Source organism: Ochotona princeps, chromosome 2 (genome assembly GCF_030435755.1).
Source record: "Ochotona princeps isolate mOchPri1 chromosome 2, mOchPri1.hap1, whole genome shotgun sequence".
NCBI classification, from domain to species: Eukaryota; Metazoa; Chordata; class Mammalia; order Lagomorpha; family Ochotonidae; genus Ochotona; species Ochotona princeps.
The window spans coordinates 105,807,601-105,830,007 of NC_080833.1; the positions used below are offsets into that span (position 1 = coordinate 105,807,601).

The window sequence follows — 22,407 nt, forward strand, 5'->3', positions numbered from 1 at the left end:
AGTTGGTGGTTGCAATTGCTGCGTCTGTTCTGTTTCCAGCGCTGTCTTCCACTAGAACCAATGGGTGTTGCAGTGCAGCCTGATTCAGCCGAGGACATACTCGGCCCTCACATAAACCAATGAGAGCTGCAGCCTAGTCGGAGCGACACACAATAACTCCCACCAGGCCCGCCCCCGCCCTGGTTCCTGTATCTACAGTGTTTTCAAAGAAACGTTCCTCTGCAGCTTCTTGGAGCTCCAACCCGGGGAACCCCACCTGGGAATGCAAGGGCCAGGCAGGTGCAGGTGGGTCCGTTTTTTTCCTGGTGTTACCCCGGCAACCGCCTCCACCCCCTGCCCACTCATAGCTTCCTTGTAGTTTAGCTGTGCCTACAACTCCCAGAAGCCAACGGGAGCAGGCTGGAGGAGGAAGTCACCGGAAGCGCCAAGACCTGTGATTGGTGACGAGCCTACGGCCAATTGCCGGAGCTGTTGTTCCCCAGTCGAAGAGCCGGTCGGGGAGGGAGGAAAGAGGCAAGATGGTGTTGGAAAGTACTATGGTTTGGTGAGCAACGACTTGGCGACGTGTAGGGGCCGCTCTGGGGCCGTCGGGGGCGCGTGGACCGCCGGGGCCGGGGCGGGTCAGGCGTGGGGACGGAGGGCTGATGGACGGGACGCCTTCCGCGGCGCGGAGGAAGGGAGCTCCTCAACTCCCTGAGTCATCCGTGGGCCGAGAGGGACAGGCCCTGGGACCCCGGGACCCCCGACCCCTGCTGCCCCCTCTGCGCCCGCGGGTCAGGACACAGGGTCATGACGATGTTAGTCACACAGCTTAAGTGGGGGAGCCCAGCTGCAAGCCCAGGGTTCCCCGAAAAAGGCTCTGACCCAGACCAGCAGCTTTCTTCTTCGGTCTCTGCCTTCAAGCCAGAGTTTCTTGTACGAGGTCGTTGTAACCATTTGGGGATGAACTAGTGGATGGAACATTCTCTCTCTCCCTCTGTAGCTGTTTAAAAAAAAAGTTTATTTGCAAGGCAGAAAGTTAAAGAGAAGAGATTTTCTTTTCTTTGGTTCATTCCCCAGGTGTCTGCAGGGCTGAACCAGCCTGAAGGCAGAAGGCAGGAGCTGCTGCAGGGTCTTCCGCTCGAGTGGCAGAGGCGGAAACACATGGGCCATTTTTCACTGCTTTCCCCGGGCGAAGTAACGGGGAGCTGAATTGGAAGTGGAGCATCGGGGCTTGAGCTGGCACTCATGGGATGCTGACCTTGTAGGCCGCAGCTTCACCTGCCAGTGATAACTTTTTATATGAAAAAAGGACTGAATTATACATATGAGCCACATATTGATTGGGACTTAGACGGTTTGTTTATGTGAAACTCGGATGTCATTGGGAGTGCTGTGTTTGAGTGGAAAGAGAAGTGGATGTAGATTCCCCAAGCCTGTGTTTTCTGGTATTTTCTGGTATTTCATTGTGTGTTGGTAGCTCTCTCACTTTTTTGGTCTATAAAATTAGAGCCATCGTAATGTCGGATAGACCAGCTGGTGAGATGTGTCACGCTGAGCGGCAGTTAGTCACGGTGGTGTGTGGGTACGGAGGGGCCTTTGCTTGATAATAAAGGGGGAACCCTTGACAGGTAGGGGGAAGGGCTTGGGCAGGGGAGCAGAAGGGTGAACAGGCAACACGTGAGGGAATGGGGGAGACTAATGAGACTCACAAAAAGGGATTTGGGGGTGCAGGTAGTTCCCTCCTTAGATTGTATTTGGAAAGTGGACTCAGGCTGAAGCCCGAAAATGCCAAGCCGAGCAGATTGAGCCCTGGCCTGTGCTTAGAAGACTGGGGGTGATTGAGGCAGGGCTGTGAACAAGGTGGGCGTCTGGTGTAGCGAGTGAGTCTACCTTGGGGTTCCTGCGTCCCAGGAGTGTGTGTCGTGAAGGCCTGGCGCTGGTGACACAGCTCGAGTTTCTGCTGCTTGGCTTTGCCCTGAGCCAGCCCTGGCTTTTGGCGGGCATTTGAGAAGAAACAGGTGGGGAATCTGTCTCTACATCTCTCCTGTGCCCCTGAAATTAATTACTTAAATAGATGAGTTTTTAGAGGATGTCATGAAAAAATGCTAGTGATCTGTTTATTCGAAAGGCAGAGTTAGGAGAGGGTATGGAAGACACGGAGAGATCATATGTGCTCTAATTTGCTCCCTGTCTGGCTGCAGGCAGCAGAGGCTGGGCCCAGCTCAGTCCAGCAGCCTGCAGCTCCATGTGGGTCTCCCATGTGGATGCAGGAGCACAAGACCTTGGGCCATCCTATGCTACTTTCCCAGGCACATAACTGGGGAGCAGCGGGGACTTGGAAGCAGCACCCATATGGGATTCTGGCATCCAAAGTAGCAGTTTGACTTGTTGCACCAATGCAGGTCCCTGAAAAAAATATATATGTATACATATGTATAATTTTTTAAATTTTAATTTGTTTTTATTTTATTATTTATTTTTGGAATAAATAAAACTGAGATAAAAAACATCAAAACACATGGGATGCAGCCAAAACAAAACAAAACAAAACAACAAAAACAGTATGGAACAGATTATTGAAGCTATACTTTCCATGCTGGTTTGCTTATATAAGAGAGAACATGTGGTATTTGTTCTTTTGTGATTGACTCATTTCACTGAGCATAATGGTCTCTAGTTGGGATCACCTGGTTGTAAATAGAATAATTTCATTCTTCTTAATAGCTAAATAATATTCCATGGAGTAGACATACCACAGTTTCTTTAACCACTCTTCTTTGGACACACATCTAGATTGTTTCCATGTCTTTGCTATTGTAGATTGTGCTGCTGCAAATATAGGATTACAGATCCCCTTCTCCTATGCAGATTTCATTTCAGTTTGGTATATTCCTAGCAGCGGGATAGCAGGATCATATGGCAGATTTATTTGCAATTCTTTAAGCGCTCCCCTTACTGATTTCCACGGTGGTTGTATTAGTTTACACTCCTACCAGCAGTGAAGGAGGGTACCTTTCTCCCCACATCCATGCCAGCAGGTGTTGTTAGTTGAGTTCTGAATGTAGGCTGGTCTCACTGGAGTTAGGTGGTACCTCAGTGTGGTTTTCATTTGTATCTGATGGCTAGGGAGCCTGAGCTTGTTTTCATAGGTCTGTTACTCATTTGAATCTGTTCTTTTGAAAAGTATCTGTTCATTTCCTTTGCCCATTTTGTTACAGGGTTTTTTTTTTTTTTTTCTTTTCTGTCCCTGGGTTTCTGAAGCTCTTTGTAAATCCTGGATATTAGCCCCCTATCACTTGTGTAGTGTGCAGAAATTTTCTCCCATTTTGTTGGTTGCTTCTTCACTTGGTTGATTGTTTCCTTTGCTGTACAGAAGCTTTTTAGTTTGATGTAGTCCCATTTATTCATTTTTGCTTTTGGCATCTTTTCTAAGAAGTCTTTCCCTAGTCCTATATCTTGGAGTGTGTTTCCTATGTTTTCCTTTAATAGTTTGATGGTTTCTGGGTGTAGATTTAAGTCCTTGATCCATTTAGAGTTGATTTTCGTATAATGTGACAGGTGTGGGTCTTGCTTCTTAATTCTTTTTTTTTTTTTTTTTTTTTTTAAAGATTTATTCATTTTATTAGAGCCAGATATACAGAGAGGAGGAGAGACAGAGAGGAAGATCTTCCGTCCGATGATTCACTCCCCAAGTGAGCCGCAACGGGCCGATGCGCGCCGATCCGAAGCCGGGAACCTGGAAGCTCTTCCGGGTCTCCCACGCGGGTGCAGGGTCCCAAAGATTTGGGCCGTCCTCCACTGCTTTCCCAGGCCACAAGCAGGGAGCTAGATGGGAAGTGGAGCTGCCGGGATTAGAACTGACGCCCATATGGGATCCCGGGGCTTTCAAGGTGAGGACTTTAGCCGCTAGGCCACGCCGCCGGGCCCTTGCTTCTTAATTCTGCAAGCTACTATCCAGTTGTCCCAATAGCATTTGTTGAAGAGACCAGGCTTTTCCCCTGGATTGTTTTCAGTTTTCTTGTCAAAGATTAGCTGACTATACATGTGTGGGCTCCCTTCTGGTGTTTCTGTTCTGTGCCACTGATCTTCTTCTCTGTTTCTGTCCCAATACCAGACTGTTTTGATAACCACTGCCCTGTGGTATGTCTTGAGGTCTGGAATTGTGATCCCTCCAGCTTGGTTTCTATTTTTTCAGAATAGCTTTGCCTATTCGTGGTCTTTCGTGATCCAGATGAACTTTTGTATCATCTTTTCTATTTCTGAAAAGAATGTTGTTGGGATTTTGATTGGGATTGCATTGAATCTGTATATTGCTTTTGGTAATGTGGTCATTTTGATGATGTTGATCCTGCCAATCCAGGAACATGGTAAGGTTCTCCATTTTTCAAGGTCGTCTTCTGTTTCCTTTTTTAATGTTTTGTAGTTTTTGTCATAGAAGTCTTCCACATATTTAGTTAGCTTGATTCCTAGGTATTTAAGATGCCTCTTTTCTATTTTAAAGAGGACTGTACTTTAAATTTCTTTGTCATCCATGGAATTATTTGTGTACACTAGTGCCATTGACTTGTGTTCATTAATTTTGTATCCTGCTACCCTGCCAAAGTCTCTTACGAGTTCCAGTAGTCTCCTGAGTCTTTTGGTTCTCATATGTAGAGAATCATGTTGTTAGAGATAATTTCATTTCCTCTTTTCCAATTTGGATTCCTGAAAAATATTTTTAAATGTTTATTATTTCTTTTAATGTATGAAAAGCAGTAGGGGTGGGGAGCAGCACTGGATACAGAGCTGTCAGAGTTCCAGGGTGAGTCCTTGTTGTCCCACTTCTGGTCCAGCTGTCGGCTTTCGGCTGAAGCAACTGGAAAGGCACAGGATGGCTGGAGTAGTTGTTCCCTGCTGCCCATGTGGGAGATGGAATCCAGCATGAAATTCCTGGCTCCTGGTTTCAGCCTGGCCCAGGGGCTGTCGGCAGCCAGACTGGGAGTAAACAATGGACAAAGAAGGATCTCGCTGTCTCTTCTTTTTCCTCTCTGGTACTCTGTTCAAATACATTAGCAGATCCCTAAAAAGAAAGAAAAGAAGGCCTGGTGCAGTGGCCTAACACCTAAAGGTCCTCGCCTTGAACACCCCGGATCCCATATTGACACCGGTTCTAATCCCAGCAGCTCCACTTCCCATCCAGCTCCCTGCTTGTAGCCTGGGAAAGCAGTCGAGGACGGCCCAAAGCCTTGGGATCCTGCACCCACGTGGGAGACCCAGTAGAGCTCCTGACTCCTGGCTTCGGATTGGCTCAGCTCTGGCCGTTGTGTCCTCTTGGGGAGTGAACCATCAGACGGAAGATCTTCCTCTCAGTCTCTTCCTCTCTGTATATCTGACTTTGCAATAAAAATAAATAAATATTAAAAAAAGAAAAGAATTAGAGTTAACAGACCTTCCATTTGCTGTTTCACTCTCCATATGCCTGCAACAGCTGGCTGTGGGCTAGACTGAAGCTAGGAGCCCAGAACTCCATGTGAGCCCCCCCACATGGTTGGAGGAGCTAGGGACCCAGCCACTGAACTATCCCCTGCTTTCTTGCAGACTGCACAATAGCAGCTGGAAACAACTGGGACGGACACCCAGTTCCAGCATGGAATGTGGCCTGGCCAGGCAGTGTCCCAACAGCTGTACCAAACATCTGCCCCGGCCAAGGGCCTGGTTGTGTATGAGAGGGGAGGGATCTGTTTTCACCAGTGCCAGTACTGCCCCCCAGTGGTTCTAAGTTGTAACAAAGTGGGACATCTTCCTGGTTCTCCTATCACTTCTCTCTGCTTTTCCAACCTCCCTGTCTTTATTTTTTTTCCTGCTTAAAAATGTGTTTATTTATTTGAAAGGCAGAGCTACAGAGAGAGAGGGAGAAGGAAGGACACGTTGATCTTCTGTCTACCTTATTCACTTCCAAAGTGGCTGCTTCAGGCCTAAGCCAGGAGCCCAGAACTCCAACCAGGTCTCTGTTGTGGGTTGCAGGGGCCCAGGTATTTGATCCGCCTTCCGATGCCTTCCAGACACGTCAGCAGGGAACTGGACTGAAGTGGATTGGTACTCATAATCTCCCGTACAGGATGATGATCTTGCAAGCAGGGACTTTACGTGCTGTGCTGCAATGTAGCTACCCTCCCCCCATGCTGCTCCTTCAGTTTTTTTTTTTTTTTAAGATTTATTTATTTATATTGCAAAGGCAGATTTAGAGAAGGAGAGACAGAAAGATCTTCCATCTACTGGTTCACTCCCCAGATGACCACAACAGGCAGACCTGAGCTGATCCAGAGGCACAGGCTTCCTTCCGGGTCTCATGTGGGTGTAGGGGCCCAAGCACTTGGAGCGTTCCCCACTGCTTTTCCAGGCTACAACCAAGGGGGTTGGGTGGGAAGGGAAGCAGCCAGTCTACTAACCAGTGCCCATATGAGATCGCTGCACTTGCAAAGTGAGGAACAGCTAACTGAGTTATCGCACCGGGTCCTGCCCCTGTTCTTTATATACTTACTACTTTGAAAGGCAGAGAGAGAGGGAGAGAGAGGGTGGGAGCGGGGGGGAAGAGAGAGAGAGACAGAGACGGAGACCATTCTCTCTCACTCCCCAAATGGCCTCCTCAACCTGGGCTGCATCCCCTTGCAGCCAGAAGCTAAGATTTTCAGTCAGCTCTTCCATGTGGGTGGCAGGGCCCCAAGCACCTGTGATCTTGTGCTGATTTCCCAGGTGCATTAGCTGGAACTCCAGCCGGCACTCAACTCTGTGTCAGTGGCTTAACCTACTCCACCACAAGAACAGCACCTCATGCCCCTGTCTTTTACTCAGATTCTTTGTCCCCTCCCTGCCCATATGCTGATCTCCACCCCCTTCCACTCTAGTGATGCTCTAGTCTCAAAAGGCTCCTTGTTTCCTGCCGTTGGAGGACTGCTTTCTTGGCTGCAGTGAGGCAGGGGCTTCCCTGCTGGAAGAATGTTTGGAATTAGTCTGTTGGGGGCGAAGAGGATCCATGCGTGGCCAGCAGAGGCAGCCCTTGACCTCCGTTAGAGAGGCTGTGTAGGGGGAGCCGATGGAGCTTCTGCTGGAAGAACCAGTCTGCTTGATGCTTACTAGGTGTTTGGTAATCCGGTGGCAACTCTGTAAGGGTGGCTACATGTGACACGGAAGGCAGCTGGACCCTGGAAAAACTCGGCAATTCCGGCTCGTAGAGTTAGTAAATAGCAGAGTAGGTTTTGAACACTACCCTTTGTTCCCTTTTTTATATACTTTTTTCCAGAAGCTGCTTTCTTCTTTTTTCTTCCTTTTTTTTTTTTTTTTCAAAATTTTTATTTTAGATGAGCTTTACATAGTTGATCAGGGTGGGGAGAATGGAGGGTTAGGGAAAAGTGGATGTGATCATTGTTTCCAAGTTTTCCATTTCTTTTTCTGGTATCTGGGGGTAGTAGAGAGACAAGGGGAGAGCCGTACCCAGCCTCCCAACTGCCCCGCACCCAGGGATGGGAATGGCCACCCAGTTTGGATCCAGGGTCCTGATATGGATCACGCGCCAAAGGTTCTGCCCAGGCAGTTTTAGTCGTTCTGAAATGTTGTCGATCTCTCCGATCCAAGGATGAGGGAACACTTTCCATGTCCGCTGGCTGACGTAGTCCACCTGAGTCTCCGTTCCCCTAGATACTTGCTATCATTGTTGGGATGGGGTAGTTGTCTAATCTGTTCTGTCCTCTTTCCAGAAGCCTGTTTTTTTGTTGTTGTTGTTGTTTTGTTTTTTAAAGATTTATTTATTTTATTATAAAGTCAGATATATAGAGAGGAGGAGAGACAGAGAGGAAGATCTTCCATCTGATGATTCACTCCCCAAGTGAGCGCAACGGCCGGTGCTGTGCCGAGCCGAAGCCAGGAGCCAGGAACTTCTTCCAGATCTCCCACATGGATGCAGGGTCCCAAGGCTTTGGGCCGTCCTTGACTGCTTTCCCAGGCCACAAGCAGGGAGCTGGATGGGAAGTGGAGCTGCTGGGATTAGAACCGGTGCCCATATGGGATCCCGGCGCGTTCAAGGTGAGGGCTTTAGCTGCTAGGCCACACCACTGGGCCCCCCAGAAGCCTGTTTTTAAAAATATTTATTTTTATTTGATGAGGGAAAATATAGTGACAGTGTAATGGAGACTATCATATCCAGATGTGAAGATACAGCAGTATGCAGCTCTACTTCCAAATCAACAGTGGACTCCCAGTGAAACTATTGGAAAAATCTTGACAATAGGATGCTGGGCTATCTGGCATTGTCTGTACCAGCAATGTCAGGACACACTTAAATAACAGACTGATGGACATATGACTGCTTGTGAAGGACTGTACCGTTCTAATCATCTGGGGAAAATCAGTTGGGGGTTGGGAGTTTTGGGAAGTGGGTAGGGAAATCCTATACTCTATGCAATTGTACCATAAAATTTAAAATAATAATAATAATAAGAGTTCAGTAAAGCAATGTATGTATGTATCTATCTATCTATCTATCTATATAAAGACAGGGAGAAAGATATCTGGTCTGTAGCCAGGAGGCTCGAGTTTTCCCTGGGTCTTCCATGTGGGTGCAGGGATTCAAGGAGCTAAGCCATCCGCTACTGCTTTCCCAGGCCATAAGCAGGGAACTGGATGGGAAGTGGAGCTGCCGGGATTAGAACCGGCGCTCACATGGAATGTCAGTGCTGCAGTCTGAGGCTTAGCCTTCTGTGCCACATACTGGCCCTATCCAGAGGTTTCTTAATTACCTCTGCACTATTATCAGACAAATCACACCAAGGAAAAAAATGGAAATATATATATATATATCACATATTTTTAGTGTGTGTGTTTATTTATTTATTTTGCGGCGTGGGGAGAGACAGACTGATGGATAGAAGCAGCTTCCATCATGGGTTCAGTCACCAGATGCCCGCCCCACACCTGTTTGTTTTTTTACCTGCCAGTTGAAAAGGGGTGGGTCCTCTGGGCCCAGCCTCCCCGCTTCCATAGGAGCTTCACTTCCCTGGCCACCTGTGGTCCCTGGGAAGCAAGAGCCCGTGTTTCATGCTGTCTGGCTTCTTTTACATTGTGCAAAGTTGCATAGAAGACCGGAGACCCCAAATCCACTCAGGCTCACTTTTATTTTTTTTTTAATATTTATTAATTTTTATTGGAAAGTCAGATATACAGAGAAGAGGAGAGACAGAGAGGAAGATCCTCCATCCGATGATTCACTCCCCAAGTGAGCCACAACAGGCAGTGCACGCCAATCCAAAGCCGGGAACCTGGAACCTCTTCCGGGTCTCCCACACAGGTGCAGGGTCCCAGTGCATTGGGCCGTCCTCGACTGCTTTCCCAGGCCACAAGCAGGGAGCTGGATGGGAAGTGGAGCTGCCGGGATTAGAGCTAGTGCCCATATGGGATCCCGGCGTGCTCAAGGCGAGGACTTTAGCTGCTAGGCCACGCCGCTGGGCCCCAGGCTCACTTTTAGTTCAGTCCTGTTGTTGACGCTGTTAACCACGTGATGACTCTATTTCTCTGCACTCAGTGCTGCCCACAGTCAGTCACTTGAGCCATCACTGCTGCTCCCCATGGTCTACACGAGCAGGAGTCAGAGGCAGGACTTGAACCCAGACACTCCATTATGGGATATGGGATGTGGGCATCCTACATAATTTATATATATATATATATATTTTTTTAAGATTATATTCACTGAGGTTGGCAATGTGGCCTCTCACGTTAAGCTTCTACCTGCTGTGCCAGCATGCTGTATGGGTACAAGGTCAAGTTTGAACTGCTCCATTTTGGATCCAGCTCCCTACTAATGGACCTGGAAAGTATCCCTGTAAACATGTTTTAAGTTACTTTCTGCATTGCCCACATTTGAAATGCCTGTCCCCGTGACAAAGCTTTACAACACTCCAGTGCAGCTCATGATAGAGTGCACGTGAGATGCTCTTCGCTCACCACCTTAGGTGTAGATCAGAAAGATTTGTGGAGCTCCAATTACATTTCACTCCTCTAGTGATTTTGCATCCTTTATTTAAGACAACACTGATTGCACTTGCCTGTAAGTTTTACCAGGACTGCGGAGTGCTGCGCCAGGAGGGGTCTGGAAGGGATCCCTGAACGAGAGAGGCCATTTTGGGGACCCGTTTCATTATTCCCTTTCCTCTCTCTCTCCTGCTCTCCCAGCGTGGACAACAGTGAATACATGCGGAATGGGGACTTCCTGCCCACCAGACTGCAGGCCCAGCAAGACGCCGTCAACATCGTGTGTCACTCAAAGACCCGCAGCAACCCCGAGAACAACGTGGGGCTCATCACGCTTGCCAAGTATGTGGGCAGGAGGGGTGGGGGCTCAGCAGTTGGCTGGAGGTGCTCCCACCAGCACGGGCTGGTGCCCGCGGCCTGTCACTACAGGAGGTGCTGGCCTTTTGGGCTGCTCATAAAGCCGCCTTCCCTCACTCTGCTCAGGATGAAGCTTCACAGGAAAGTACAGCTAGTACAATATATGTGTACCTAAAAATGTATTTATTTGAAGAGCAGAGTAATAGAGTTTCGAAAGATTTTTTTTTAAGATTTATTTTATTTTTGTTGGAAAGGCAGATATACATAGAGGAGGAGAGACAGAAAGATCTTCCGTCCGATGATTCACTCTCCAAGTGGCCACAGCGGCTGGAGCTGAGCGAATCTGAAGCCAGGAGCCTCTTCTGGGTCTCCCACGCGGGTACAGGATCCCAAGGCTTTGGGGCTTCCTCAACTGCTTTCCCAGGCCACAAGCAGGGAGCTAGATGGGAAGTGGGGCTGCCGGGATTAGAACCGGCGCACATATAGGATCCCGGAGTGTTCAAGGTGAGGACCTCAACTGCTACTCTGTTGTGCCAGGCCCAATAAATAAATCTTTGAAAAAGAGAGGGAAATTGAGTTCAAGTCCCGGATGTAACCTGTAGTCCAGCGTCTGGCTAGTGCACACTGTAGAAGGTAGCAGGTGCCGGCTGTTTGTTCCCTGTCCTGCGTGTGGCAGACTGGGTGTGAGGTCTTGGCTACTAGTGTTTGATTTGGCCTCGCCCTCGCCCTGGTTGTTGTTGGCCTTTGAGGAGTGCACTAGCAGCTGAGAGGTCTGCCTGCCTTTCAAATAAATATATAAAGAAAACAAAAGAAAAGAAATCTTTAAAAAGATAAGTCAGCCCTGGTTTGGGGATGTCTCAAATGCTCTGCCTGCGTCCAGTGACTGTGAAGTGCTGACCACGCTCACCCCCGACACTGGCCGCATCCTCTCCAAGCTCCACACTGTGCAGCCCAAGGGCAAGATCACCTTCTGCACTGGCATCCGCGTGGCGCACGTGAGTCGTCCTGAGAGCCCTTGCTCGTTCCTCTCTGGTCTTCATCTCCTGTTGGTCGTCGAGACCCAGAGCCAGGGCAGAGGGAGAGAGAGAGAGCGTGGAACAAGAAGGAGGTGATGTGGTGGTGTGAGTCCCAGCGTTGTGACAACGCAGAAGGGGAAGAACATCTCTAGTCATAGCAGTGAGCAGCCCCTACCCAGAGAGAGACGCAGCAGGAAGGGTGGGGTGGGGAGCTGTCCAACATGTGAGCATGAAGGTAGACTTGGCATACCCAGAGCTGTGAGAGAACAGGGGTGCTGGGCCCCCGGAAAGAGCCACTGGCAGCCTGTGGCTGACGCAGGCCTCGCTCTTCCTTTGCAAGCTGGCCCTGAAGCACCGGCAGGGCAAGAACCACAAGATGCGCATCATCGCCTTCGTCGGGAGCCCCGTGGAGGACAACGAGAAGGATGTGAGTGGCACAGGACAGCCCGTGGCTGGGAGTGAGGCCATCCAGCCCCTGGCCGAGCCCGGCACATGCACAGGGCGCAGCAGCACAGGGGAAGGTGGAGTGTGGGATCCGGTGTTTCTGCTGGGGGATTTTGGGGAGGGCCCCACATTTCTGTGTGCTTTCTTAAGACAAACCCTTACCCCCATACTCAACTCAGTGTGGAACTGATTTCTTCTCTTTTTTAAAAAATTTATTGTTATTTTTATTGTAAAGTCAGATATATATAGAGGAGGAGAGACAGAGAGGAAGATCTTCTGTCTGTTGATTACTCCCCAGATGGCCAGAGCCGAACTGATTTGGAGCCAGGAGCCAGGAGCCAGGAGCCAGGAGCCTCTTATGGGTCTCACACACGGGTGTAGGGTCCCAAGGCTTTGGGCTGCCCTCGACTGCTTTTCCAGGCCACTAACAGAAGCTGGATGGGAAGTGGGGCAGCTGGGATTAGAACTGGTACGCAGTGTGTGCAAGACGAGGACTTAAGCTGCTAAGCTACTAGGCTGGTCCCAGAACTGGTTTCTAGATGGTTTTCTCCTTTGCAGCTGGTGAAGCTGGCTAAGCGCCTCAAGAAGGAAAAAGTCAATGTCGACATAATCAATTTTGGGGAAGAGGTGAGTAGGGTTTGGAGCTGGAGGTGAGGGGTGTTGGTTTGGTTACATGCAGAGTGGTCCTTGCCCCAGGCAGTGCTCCCAGGTTGGGAAGGTAGCCACTGCTGGGGTCTCAAGGACAGAGGATGGGGAGCGAGGCCTCAGCAGGGAACCCCCATATTCTCCCCGTAGGAAGTGAACACAGAAAAGCTGACAGCCTTTGTAAACACACTGAACGGCAAAGATGGAACTGGTTCTCACCTGGTGACGGTGCCGCCTGGGCCCAGCCTGGCTGACGCGCTCATCAGCTCTCCGATCCTGGCTGGGGAAGGTGGCGCCATGCTGGGCCTGGGAGCCAGCGACTTTGAGTTTGGAGTGGATCCCAGTGCTGACCCTGAGCTGGCCCTGGTGAGTACATGCTGACCCTGGCAGAGTCCCAAGGGCCATCTCTGTTGTCCTCTGCCCATGAAGGCCTCCTTGTGGGACCCTGAACACCCCCTGACCCCACTTGCACTCCCTCTCCCCATCGCTCACTCTGATCTCTGGCAGCTTCAGTGTTGGACTCTTTCTCGTTCACATGTTCCACCGAAACCCAGGTCTGCCCCAAGTCGTCCTCTCCCACACTACCTGTCAGCCCTCTCGCTTTCTCCTAGCTTTCTTCACCATGCTCCTTCCCCACCTATCCTGCTTCCTTTTCCGCCCTCAGCTGACACCCCAGCTCCCAGTAGGAGTGGGGCTGGAGAGTAGCCGCCCCTGACTCTGTGCTGCCCCTCCCCAGGCCCTGCGCGTCTCTATGGAAGAGCAGCGGCAACGGCAAGAAGAGGAGGCCCGGCGGGCAGCGGCTGCCTCTGCGGCGGAGGCTGGGATCGCCACCGCTGGGGCTGAAGGTGAAAGAGGTGGAATCCAACGTCCTGGGCCTAAGGGTGCTACATGGCGAGGGCAGGGGTGGGCAGTGTGTGTGTGTGTGTAGGGAAGCAGTATGCATGCAGCAGGAGGTGGGCAGTGCAGAGGGTGTGTGTGTGTGTGTGTGTGTCTGTGTGTGTGTGTAGGGAAGCAGTATGCATGCAGCAGGGCTGGCCTGCAGTGGGGGCTTTTGCGGTGGGTAGGCATGGGATGTGGCACCAGATCCACTGGGTCCCTGTTGCTTGCACTAGACTCGGATGACGCCCTGCTGAAGATGACCATAAGCCAGCAGGAGTTCAGCCGCTCGGGGCTCCCAGACCTGAGCAGCATGACGGAAGAGGAGCAGATTGCGTACGCCATGCAGATGTCCCTGCAGGGTGCAGGTGGGTCAGGGCCAGGGCCCGTGTGCAGGGCTGCTGCTGCTGTCAGGCTCAGGCAGTGGCGCTGAATGGGTGGCTCTCCTCTCCCCAGAGTTTGGCCAGGCCGAGTCGGCGGACCTGGACGCCAGCTCAGCTATGGACACGTCGGAGCCGGCTAAGGTGAGGCCTGGTGGTGACCCTGTGCCTGCATGTGACTGCGTTTCTGAGGTCACACCATGGTGGTGATCCGAGTTGGGCATTGAGGTCCTGGGGTTCTGAGTTTTCCATCCCTGTTGACAGTTCTGTATTATCTTCCAGGGGGTGGGAAGCGGGTCTGGGGAAGGGAACAGGAGCTGGGGTCTCTGATGGCCAGCATCTGCTTGCCTCCCCGAGCTCAGTTAGCACAGTGCCTAGCCTCTGTTCTGCTGCACAGTAGTCAGCGTGTCTGTCTGGACCCTCTCTGAGGGTGTGGGTAGCACCACATCCTTCCCCAGCACATCCCTCTGCTGCTCTTGGCCAGCCGTCCGGCCCAGCCCCACGCAGACAGGCGGGAAGCGGGGCTTGGCGCCAGCACTGCCTGCCTCCCCAGCAGCCCACACCCCAGACCGCCAACACGGCCTTTCCTGCAGGAGGAGGATGATTACGACGTGATGCAGGACCCCGAGTTCCTTCAGAGCGTCCTAGAGAACCTGCCAGGCGTGGATCCCAACAACGAAGCCATTCGAAATGCCATGGGCTCTCTGGCCTCCCAGGCCACCAAGGATGGCAAGAAAGACAAGAAGGAGGAGGACAAGAAGTGAGACTCGAGGGACAGGGTGGCTGATTGCCCAGGTTGGGATGGGATGTAGTGCTACAGAGATTGTAGCCATTGCAGTTCAATAAAGTTCATCAAATTTTCTTTTTCTTCTTTGCGTCAAATAATGGTAGCTTCGAGTCAAGGAGGAGAGGCGCCCCTGTGGAGTTCTCCCTAGCCCTGAGCTGCAACTGCTCCTCGCCCTCTTGCCTCATTTGTCATGCTCCCTCTCCAGGGTCTGCTGCCCTGACCCTGTTATCCGTTCCCAATGGGAGACACTGTTGAGAATCTGTTTTATGCTAGGCCCTGGGCCCCAGAAGTAAGTGGAAAGCAATGCTGACCCACGGGGACTCAGTCTGCAGGAAGCCAGCCTGTATGGGTGCAATTCTGTATGTACAGCCAGTGCCAGAAGAGAGGGCCTGGGTATGGTGGCACAGCAAGTTAAGCCCTCCTTGAGACCCTGTCACCCTGCCAGTCTGAATCCTGGCTAGTCTGCACTTGCAGTCCGGCTCCCTGCTGATGTACCTGAGAGGCCTCGCACATGGCAGAGCTGGATGGCATTCCGGGATCCTAGCTTCAGCCTTCTGTGGGTATTTGGGAAGTGAGCCAAGAGAGATACGGAAGATCTCTCCCTGTCACGCTGCCTTTCAAACAGATGTAATTTTTTAAAAAGAGGGAGCATTTGGACAGGGATTCTCAGGTTGCAGGGGAGTGCCATGAGATACTTCTGGCCTGGGAAAGCAGGAGAGGACGGCCCAAAGCCTTGGGACACTGCACCCGCATGGGAGACCCAGAAGAAGCTCCTGGTTTCAGATCAGCTCCGGCTGTTGAGGCTGCTTGTGGAGTGAACCAGCAGATGTAAGATCTTTCTTTCCTTTTCTGTAAATCTGTCTTTCCAGTTAAAAAAAAAAAGGTTGTTTTGCCATTTCTCCCAAATCCTGCACTGCATCTAGAAGGCTCTTGTACACACAAGGTAGGTATCCAATATCAGCTTCTGGCATCATTTGTTGGAAAAGTCCATTTTTCCCAGTGGTCTGACTGAGCCAAGAGTCCTGTTTCATTACCAGCTTCCTGAAGTCGGACCTTACAGCCAAAATGTGCCCATTCCACAAACACAAACTAAACCTTGTGCTCAGATTCTGTTACTAAGTAAGTGCCACTTCTCAGTAACATTTGTAGAACTTGTGTCTAAATATTTTGAAAGACTAAGTATTTTGGGCCCAGCACGGTGGCCTAGTAGCTAAAGTCCTCACTTTGAACACGCTGGGATCCCATATGGGCACCAGTTCTAGTCCCGGCAGCTCCACTTCCCATCCAGCTCCCTGCTTGTGGCCTGGGAAAGCAGTCAAGGACAGCCCAGAGCTTTGGGACCCTGCTCCTGCGTGGGAGACCTGGAAGAGGTTCCAGGTTCCAGGTTCCAGGGTGGGAGACCTGGAAGAGGTTCCAGGTTCCAGGTTCCAGGTTCCTGGCTTCGGATCGGCTCAGCACCGACTGTTGCGCTCACTTGGGGAGTGAATCATCGGACGGGAGATCTTCCTCCCTGTCTCTCCTCTCTGTATTTCTGACTTTGTGATAAAAATAAAATAAATGATGTAAAATAAATTATGTAAAAAATTGTAAAAAGGAAGAAAACAATACGGACCAGTTAGTTTTCTTTGCATCTCAGTCAGAGTTTATCAGCTCTGTGGCATGGGTGACGTCAGGCTGTGTGCCTTTGTTGCTGCCCTCCTGTGCTGTGGCCCCAGGCAGCACACAGCCCGACCTGCTTGCACAGTGCTCAGCGGGAGTGAGCAGCGCACACAGATAAAGTGCAGTGGCCTTGATTCTGTCATTGCTGAAGGTACTGATGTTCCCCTTGGGTTCGTTACACTTTTCTATTTACTTTTTGAAAATTTCCAGCCTATTAAAATATTTTTAAAGGTCTGTTTATTTTTGTAAATCAGTTTTTTATTTGAAAAAAATTTTTTTAACAGGGAGGGAAAGAGTTCACTGTTTGACTTCCTAAATGGCTTTGGTCTAGTGGGAGAGGATGGGCTGGGGCTGGGTTAGCAGTTGACCTGAGCGCGTGACACCACTGTTGCTAGGCCCCACTGTCAGGAGGAAGAGGAGTTGGTCAGGCAGATAAGGAAAGGGGAGTGAATTGTTAGAGTGACGGGCTGAGGGTCAAGGGCAGCCAGCACTGCGGTGGCTTCGGGGACCTGGGTCTGTGCCAGGTGGAGCATGGCAGGCAGGCTGCTGACCAGAGAGGTGACTCAGGAGTTTAGTCTTTGTTACGCAGGCACTTGGAGAGGATCAATGTTGGGAGCACTGCACGAGTGCCCTGCCCTAAAATAATGACTGGTTCAAGGCCAGGAGGCAGCAGGAAGACAGGAGGTCACAGGTGAGGCGGATCTGCCTTCTTTCCAGGGCCTGGCGAGTCGGGTAGCACCCAGTGGACCCACGGGAATGCAAGTGATGGGAGTGAGAGCTGAAATTGCTATGGCAACAAGTATAGTTACTGTTATTTTATAGGCTAGCCTGTTTTTGCAATTTTTTGGAGCATAGAAAATGTAGCTGTTTTAGCCGCTTTTATAATTTTTAGCTAGAGGAATTAAGGATGCTTTTATTAAAGAAAAATGTTTTTGATTATTGTTTTATTTATGGGGTTGCAGGGTCTATAGTTGTAGGGGGATTTAATATTTGTAATTTTTGTTTTTAGATTTATATTTTTTCCCTTGTAAACTATTTTCCCATTGAATAATGGGCAAGTTGTAGAAATAGAAATGTGGTAGGAATGTACTACTGATTAGCAGGTAATCGCATGTGCCTTGGCCTTGGAGTCCTGGCTGCCGCTCCATGGCTACTGTTGAAGAGTGAATAATGGCTTGCTTTGAAGAATATGAATGCAGTGTTTTAAAGAATTATCTCTGGGGACACCTGCTTAGCCTTGAAGTGCGGACAGAGTGACCGAATGTCTGTACATGCCCCCTTAGTCTTGAAGTAAAAAAAATAGAACAATTAGTTGCTTGTGCAGAAGCTTGTGAGGTTTTGAGTAAATAAAAAGGACAGCTTTTTCTTGGGCTGTGGTGAGAACGCACCAAGTGTCAGTGTCTGTGTCTCTTTATCGCCGACTCCACGCACCCTTCCCGAGCTCCGAACTCTCGGCTGGAGCTGGACTCCGGCAGATCAAGGTTTTTTATTTATTTTTACTGGAAAGTGAGATTTTACAGAGAGAGAGACAGAAAGAAACACCTTCCCTCTGCAAGTTCACTCCCAAGTGGCCACAACAGGCTGAGCTGAGCTGATCTGAAGTCAGAAGCCAGGAGCCAGGAACTTCCTCCAGGTCTCCCACGTGGGTGCAGGGTCCCAAGGCTTTGGGCCGTCCTCGACTGGTTTCCCAGGCCACAAGCAGGGAGCTGGATGGGAAGTGGAGCTGCTGGGATATGAACCGACACGCATATGGGATCCCGGCACATGCAAAGTGAAGACTTCAGCTACTAGGCTATTGTGCCAGACATAGGACTAAGGGCTTTAAAGGTGGAAACAATCAGTTTTATTTTATAGGAAGGAAATTCTTCCTGGGTAGGATAAGGGTGAGGAATCTCCAGCTAACAGCCCGGTTGGCTCTGGTCATGGCAGCAGCCATGGCTGTGCTCATGGGCCCAGCTGGAGATGGAGCTGAGCAGTATCAAGGAGGTAGGATTAGTGTCTATTTTCCTGGGACTCGTTCTTTGACATGGGTGATGAGGGAGAGGGACAGTAGAATATAGTCCTGGACCTGGCACTGTGGCTTAGCAAGCTAATACTTTGCTGGCAGCACCTGGATCCCATATGGGTGCCGGTTTGTGTCCTGGATACTCTACTTCTCTTTCAACTCTCTGCTTGTGGCCTGAGAAAGCAGTGGAGGGATGTCCCAAAACCTGGGGACCTTGCACCCATGTAGGAGACCTATAAGAAGTTCCTGACTCCTGGCTTCAGATCAGCTTAGCTCCAGTTGTTGTGGCCATTTGGGGAGTGAACCAGCATATGGAAGACTCTGTCTCTGTACATGTGCCTCTCAAATAAAAAAAAAAAAGAAGCCTCCTGGGTTTCTGTGTGGAGATTTGTGGTGATTTTCTGTAAATACAAGTTCAGAAAAGAAGACAAGGTTTAGCAGAATGCAATGGCAATTGCCAGGGCAGGGTGTGGGGTTAGAAGTGCGACAGCTGGGTGCTATGCAATGGCTCAGTGACTAAATCCTTGCCTTTCAAGCGCCAGGATCCTATATGGGAGCCGGTTCATGTCCAGGCTGCTGCTCCACACCCCATCCAGCTCCCTGCTTGTGGCCAGGAAAACAGTCAAGGATGGCCCAAAGCCTTGGGACCCTACACCTATGTGAGAGACCTGGAAGAAGCTCCGGGGTCCTGACTTTTAATTGGCTTTGCTGCAGCCATTTGGGGAGTGATTCACCAGACTGAAGAACTTTGTCTTTCCTCTCTGTAAATCTGATCTACCTTTACAGTAAAAATAGAATGAATCTTAAAAACAAAACAATACCCCCCCCCCAAAATAGGGCCTGGTGCAATAGCACAGTGGCTAAATCCTTGCCTTGGATCTGCCAGGATCCCATATGGGTGCTCGTTTGTGTCCTAGTTGCTCTACTTTTCACTCAGCTCCCTCATGTGGCCTGGGAAAGCAGTCGAGGACTGTCCGAGGCCTTAGAACTCTGCATCCATTGGGAGATGCAGAAGAAGTTCCTGGCTCCTGGTTTCAGATCGGCTCAGCTCTGGCTGTCACAGCCCTTTGGGGAATCAGTGGATGGAAGATATTTCTCTCTGTATCTCCTGTTGTATATTTGCCTTTCCAATAAAAAAAAAAAGGTGGAAGGTTTTTTGCTCTTTGTAACTCTTTTGAACAAACAAGTCTTTAATTTTTTAGTAAGAAATATTTTGTTTTTTAAAGATTTATTTTTTTATTACAAAGTCAGATATACAGAGAGGAGGAGAGACAGAGAGGAAGATCTTCCGTCTGATGATTCACTCCCCAAGTGGGCTGCAACGGCCGGTGCTGCACCGATCCGAAGCCGGGAACCAGGAACCTCTTCCAGGTCTCCCACACGGGTGCAGTGTCCCAATGCATTGGGCGGCCTCGACTGCTTTCCCAGGCCACAAGCAGGGAGCTGGATGGGAAGTGGAGCTGCCCGGATTAGAACCAGCGCCCATATGGGATCCCAGCATATTCATGGCAAGGACTTCTAGCTGCTAGGCCACCGTGTCAGTCCCATCCTTTGCTTATTCTTATCTCCTGGCCCTTATTTACTTTATTAAAGATGTATTATTATTTCAAAGATGTAGTTATTTGATGAGCCCAGTGCTGCATCATGTTGGGCTAAGCTTCCACTTGTGGTGAGCAACATTCCATCTGGGTACTGGTTCCAGTTCTTGGTCCTGCACTTGTGCTCATGTGCCTGGGATAAGAGCAGAGGGTGGTGGTGTAGGGTTGTCCAAAACAAAAGAAGAAAGTACTGCTTCAATATAACCCCTCTGTCTCTAGTGTTCTATATTAATGTCTTGCCTTAAAGTGGTACTATTATGTTTATTTTACTCGAGAGGGAAGAGAGATGGGGATGTGGTGAGGGGGCAAGATACAGAGAGAGAGAGAGGGGGGATTCATTGGCTGGTTCAACACTCACTTTTCAAATGTGTGCAGTGCTGAGGACTGGGCCAGTCAGAAGCTGCGAGCTGGGAATTCCATCTGGGACTCCCACGTGGGCGGCAAGAGCCCGATTACTTAAGCTACCACTGCTGCCTCCCAGCATTTGTATTAACTGGAACCAGGAGCCAAAGTCGGAAGTTGAATTCGGTCATTTCTATGTGAAATTTGACATTCTGGCCACTAGATAACCCCCCATTCTTATTTGTTATAACTGATCATCCAATATGGATATACTACTGTTACTCACTAAAGCCCTTGGTTCACTCTTCAAGTAGTTAATCTTAAGGCTTTAGACAAATATTAAGTATAATGTCTCCACTCTTACGACATCATCCAGAATAGCTGCAATGTCCCCTAAGTCCCCTGAGCTCTCCTTAACATCTCTGTTTCTCCACCTGCACCTACGGCCCCCACTGTCTCCAAGGCTCTGCCCATCACACAAGTTGGTTGGTGGAATCCTACAAGCAGTGTGTAGCTGCTGCAGACTGGCTTCACCCACCTGCTAACGTGGTCTTCGGGAGGCTGGCTGTCTGTTCCTGATCTGATAGCCCTTTCTTAAGTAAATGAAGAGCATAACTAACTAAAGGAAACACTTCTCTCCAGAACTTTCACAGCAAGATCAGTTACATAGAGTGCTTAGCTTTCTGGACCCTTAGAAATTCAACTCAGGGACAGTGCAATGGTTCAATGGCTAAATCCTCCCTTGCATGTGCTGGGATCACATATGGATGCTGGTTCATGTCCCAGCTGTTCCACTTCCCATCCAGCTCCCTGCCTGTGGCCTGGGAAAGCAGTAGAGGACGGCCTAGCGACCCTCTACCCATAAAGGAAACCCGGAGGAGGCTCTTGCCTTTGGATTGGCTCAACTCTGGTCACTGTGGCCATTTGGGGGGTGGACGAGAGGATGGAAGATCTTTTTGTCTTTCCTCTCTGGAAACCTGCCTTTCTAGTACCAAAAAAAAAATCTTTTAAAAAAATTCAACTCCACTGTCTGTGTAGGTCACCTAACCCAAGTTATCTGTGATGCAATTTCCTTCTCAGTAAAATGGAGATACCAGGGACATCGAGTTCTCATCTTCGGTCCCATATCATTATCATGATTGCAGATTCCAGAGGAGGAGGTGGGAATTCAGCGTGGTTGGCGTTTCCCAGTCCTGGCCTCTTCATTAGTCATTCAGAGCAGGAAGTCTCAAAGAAGGCGGCAGCTAGGCAGTGAGGGCAGCTAATGCCATTTGCCAATCACTTGAATATAGCAAACTCTTTCATCTTCACAACAGTCATCTTGGCCGTGGATACCACAATTCCCATTTGACTCATGAAAAAACAAATTCGGGAAGATGGAGTGATTCGTCTGATGCCGCCATATATACGGAGAGTGCTGGTCCCCCGATACTCTCCTTGGCAAGCTCTGACTCGTGCTCAGGTACAGCCAGGCGCGCCTGAGAGTCCACGGTCCACGGTCCGCGGGCAGGGTGGCCGAGCCACGCTTCAAATGCACGCGCTCGCGAGCGGCTGCGGGGCGCGGGGCGGCCACGCAGGACTCCCGCCCCAGCAGCTCCGCCCTTTCCCACGCCCCCGGGGGGCGGGACAGCCAAGCGCGGGAACTCTCGCCCGTGCTGGGGGCGGGGTCGAGGAGGGAGCCCCGGAGTGGGAAGCGGGGCGGGGGAGGCCGTCCCTCCCTCTCGCGCGCAGGCAGCCTATCCCCACACGGCCTCAAGAGCCCTGTGGAACCGGCCCGGCCACGCCAGCACTCCGCACGTCACCTCTGCCCCACTTCCGGTCCGCTAGCCCGATCCGGGTGCCGGTCCCGGTTTCTCTGCGGAGTCCAGATCCCGGGCCCTTTCCGCCACCTCCGAAGCAAGAACTCTGAGGGCCCCACCGCCTGCGGCCACGTTCCAGAACGGTCCAGACAGCCGCAGGGCCGCGCGGAGACGGCCAGCCAGATGACGTCATGTTTCAGGCGGCATCCCTGACGTGCGGTTTTGAGGCTGAGGAAACCGCGCCACCAGATCCACCCACCCGGGCTTCCCTCCCCGGGCGGCCCCGGGCCCGCTCCGAGCGCCCGGCGCACCGAAGCCCAGGGTCCTTTCAATGTGCCTAAGTGAGGAGCCGCTTCAGGGTTCCAGCGGCCAATCGGGAGCGAGAGGGGCGGGGACGCAGCCGACACAGTCACGCCCCCTGGAGGGAGGAAGGCACGGAGAGAGGCGGGCTTCTTTCTAAGAGACGGTTAACTCTGGCCAATTACTTTTGAGATGCGCAGAAAAGGGGCAGGTAA

The 22,407-nt window shown here is 50.6% G+C and overlaps 2 protein-coding genes across 3 annotated transcripts in view; both read left to right on the top strand.

The window, feature by feature from the left end:
- Window positions 1–386: 386 nt before the first annotated feature.
- Window positions 387–14,564, top strand: PSMD4 (proteasome 26S subunit ubiquitin receptor, non-ATPase 4). Of its 2 annotated transcripts, none has more exons than XM_004588884.3 (10): window positions 387–544; window positions 10,186–10,326; window positions 11,222–11,336; window positions 11,698–11,784; window positions 12,360–12,428; window positions 12,597–12,812; window positions 13,183–13,300; window positions 13,559–13,690; window positions 13,779–13,846; window positions 14,296–14,564. In XM_004588884.3, the coding sequence occupies exons 1-10, from the start codon at window positions 519–521 to the stop codon at window positions 14,464–14,466; spliced, it is 1,143 nt and encodes a 380-aa protein (XP_004588941.1). In that variant the 5' UTR covers window positions 387–518; the 3' UTR covers window positions 14,467–14,564. The 2 variants fall into 2 exon arrangements, with proteins under 2 accessions (XP_004588941.1, XP_004588942.1); XM_004588885.3 differs by having other exon boundaries at window positions 13,183–13,291.
- A 7,378-nt stretch (window positions 14,565–21,942) lies between these two features.
- ZNF687 (zinc finger protein 687) overlaps window positions 21,943–22,407 on the top strand; it is a 9,041-nt gene continuing 8,576 nt past the window's right edge. Inside the window, exon 1 of the mRNA XM_058660247.1 lies at window positions 21,943–22,233. Coding sequence (XP_058516230.1) covers window positions 22,224–22,233 — 10 coding nt within the window. The 5' untranslated portion in view covers window positions 21,943–22,223. The remainder of the gene's footprint in view (window positions 22,234–22,407) is intronic.